Source organism: Phyllostomus hastatus, unplaced genomic scaffold (assembly GCF_019186645.2).
Source record: "Phyllostomus hastatus isolate PE091 unplaced genomic scaffold, TTU_PhHast_1.1 phas_contig_34, whole genome shotgun sequence".
Classification (NCBI taxonomy): Eukaryota; Metazoa; Chordata; class Mammalia; order Chiroptera; family Phyllostomidae; genus Phyllostomus; species Phyllostomus hastatus.
This window is the reverse complement of record NW_025333857.1, coordinates 46864003-46865498: the sequence shown is the minus strand read 5'-3', so window position 1 is coordinate 46865498 and position 1496 is coordinate 46864003. Positions and strand designations below refer to the sequence as shown.

General features: G+C 57.6%; 1 protein-coding gene across 1 annotated transcript; it reads left to right on the top strand.

Moving 5' to 3' along the window:
• The first annotated feature begins 298 nt into the window (after positions 1 to 298).
• On the top strand, positions 299 to 1237 carry LOC123820234 (olfactory receptor 13J1-like). The gene has a single exon (XM_045840976.1). The coding sequence runs from the start codon at positions 299 to 301 to the stop codon at positions 1235 to 1237; it is 939 nt and encodes a 312-aa protein (XP_045696932.1).
• Positions 1238 to 1496: the final 259 nt, after the last annotated feature.

The window sequence follows — 1496 nt, the reverse complement described above, 5'->3', positions numbered from 1 at the left end:
CTGCAGGAAAGCGCTTTGTTTACTTTTGATTAATCCAGTGCTGCCTCAGTTTGATTTATGTTTGCTTACTAACGTGTCCATTAACTCTCTCTTAGGGAAACACCAATTTAAATCATTTCTCACATTGATAAATTGCAGCCTAGAGGTACGGGGATTGCCCAAAGTCACAGGAGACAGTGTGTCAGGGCTGGAAAAGACCCCAGCAGCATGCCTCCTCCCAAAAGAGGCTCTGTGGGCTCCTCACCAGCCGCATCCTCTTTTCCCCCGTCCCAGCTGTGTGTCTCCAGAACCCCGCAGTATGGAGCTGGTCAACAGGACAGAGGCCTCTGAGTTCGTTCTGAAAGGATTTTCTGGCTACCCAGCCATAGAGCGCCTGCTCTTCCCTCTGTGTTTGGCCATGTACCTGGTGACTCTGCTGGGCAACACAGCCATCATAGCAGTGAGCGTGCTGGACGTCCGCCTGCACACGCCGATGTACTTCTTCCTGGGCAACCTCTCCATCCTGGACATCTGCTACACGTCCACCTTTGTGCCTTTGATGCTGGTCCACCTCCTGTCAGCCTGGAAAACCATCTCCTTTATTGGCTGTGCCATCCAGATGTGTCTGAGCCTGGCCACAGGCTCCACAGAGTGTCTGCTGCTCGCCATCATGGCCTACGACCGCTACCTGGCCATTTGCCGGCCACTCAGGTACCCGGTGCTCATGAGCCGCCGGCTCTGCTTGTTGCTGGCAGGAGCCGCCTGGGCCCTCTGTCTCTTCAAGTCAGTGTCTGAGACAGTCATCGCCATGAAGCTGCCCTTCTGTGGCCAGCACATGGTCAGTCACTTCACCTGTGAGATCCTGGCAGTGCTGAAGCTGGCGTGTGGCGACACATCCATCAGCGAGGACTTCCTGCTGGTGGGCTCCATCCTGCTGCTGCCTGTGCCCCTGACATTCATCTGCCTGTCGTACACGCTCATCCTGGCCACCATCCTGAGGGTGCCCTCGGCTGCCGGGCGCCGCAAGGCCTTCTCCACCTGCTCGGCGCACCTGGCTGTGGTGCTGCTTTTCTACGGCACTGTCATCTTCACATACATGAAACCCAAGAGCAAGGAGGCCCAAGTCTCTGATGAGGTCTTCACAGTCCTCTACGCCGTGGTCACGCCCATGCTGAACCCTGTCATCTACAGCCTGAGGAACAAGGAGGTGAAGGAGGCCGCCAGGAAGGTGTGGGGCAGGAGGAGGACCTCCAAGTGAGGGAGGGCTCTGCAGGTTGCATGCTGGGTGGGGACTGCTCTTTGGGAAGAACCAAGAAGAGCACAGAGTCTCACAGCCTCTCCACTCCCTGCGCCCCTCGGGCCTCAGTGGCACCATCTGGATGATGGGCGAGCTGGTCTTGGCTGCCAAGCAGGGGAGCACAGCCCTCGCTTGAGTCCTCAGTTCTCCTCTGTCCCTCTTTCTGCTTCTGTTGGTCAGAAAAGAGGCACAGGGAGGAGAGGCACCCCGCGGCCCGCAC

Coding starts and splice junctions, on each gene's coding strand:
- LOC123820234 (XM_045840976.1), top strand. CDS start 299: ATGGAGCTGGTCAACAGGACAGAGGCCTCTGAGTTCGTTCTGAAAGGA.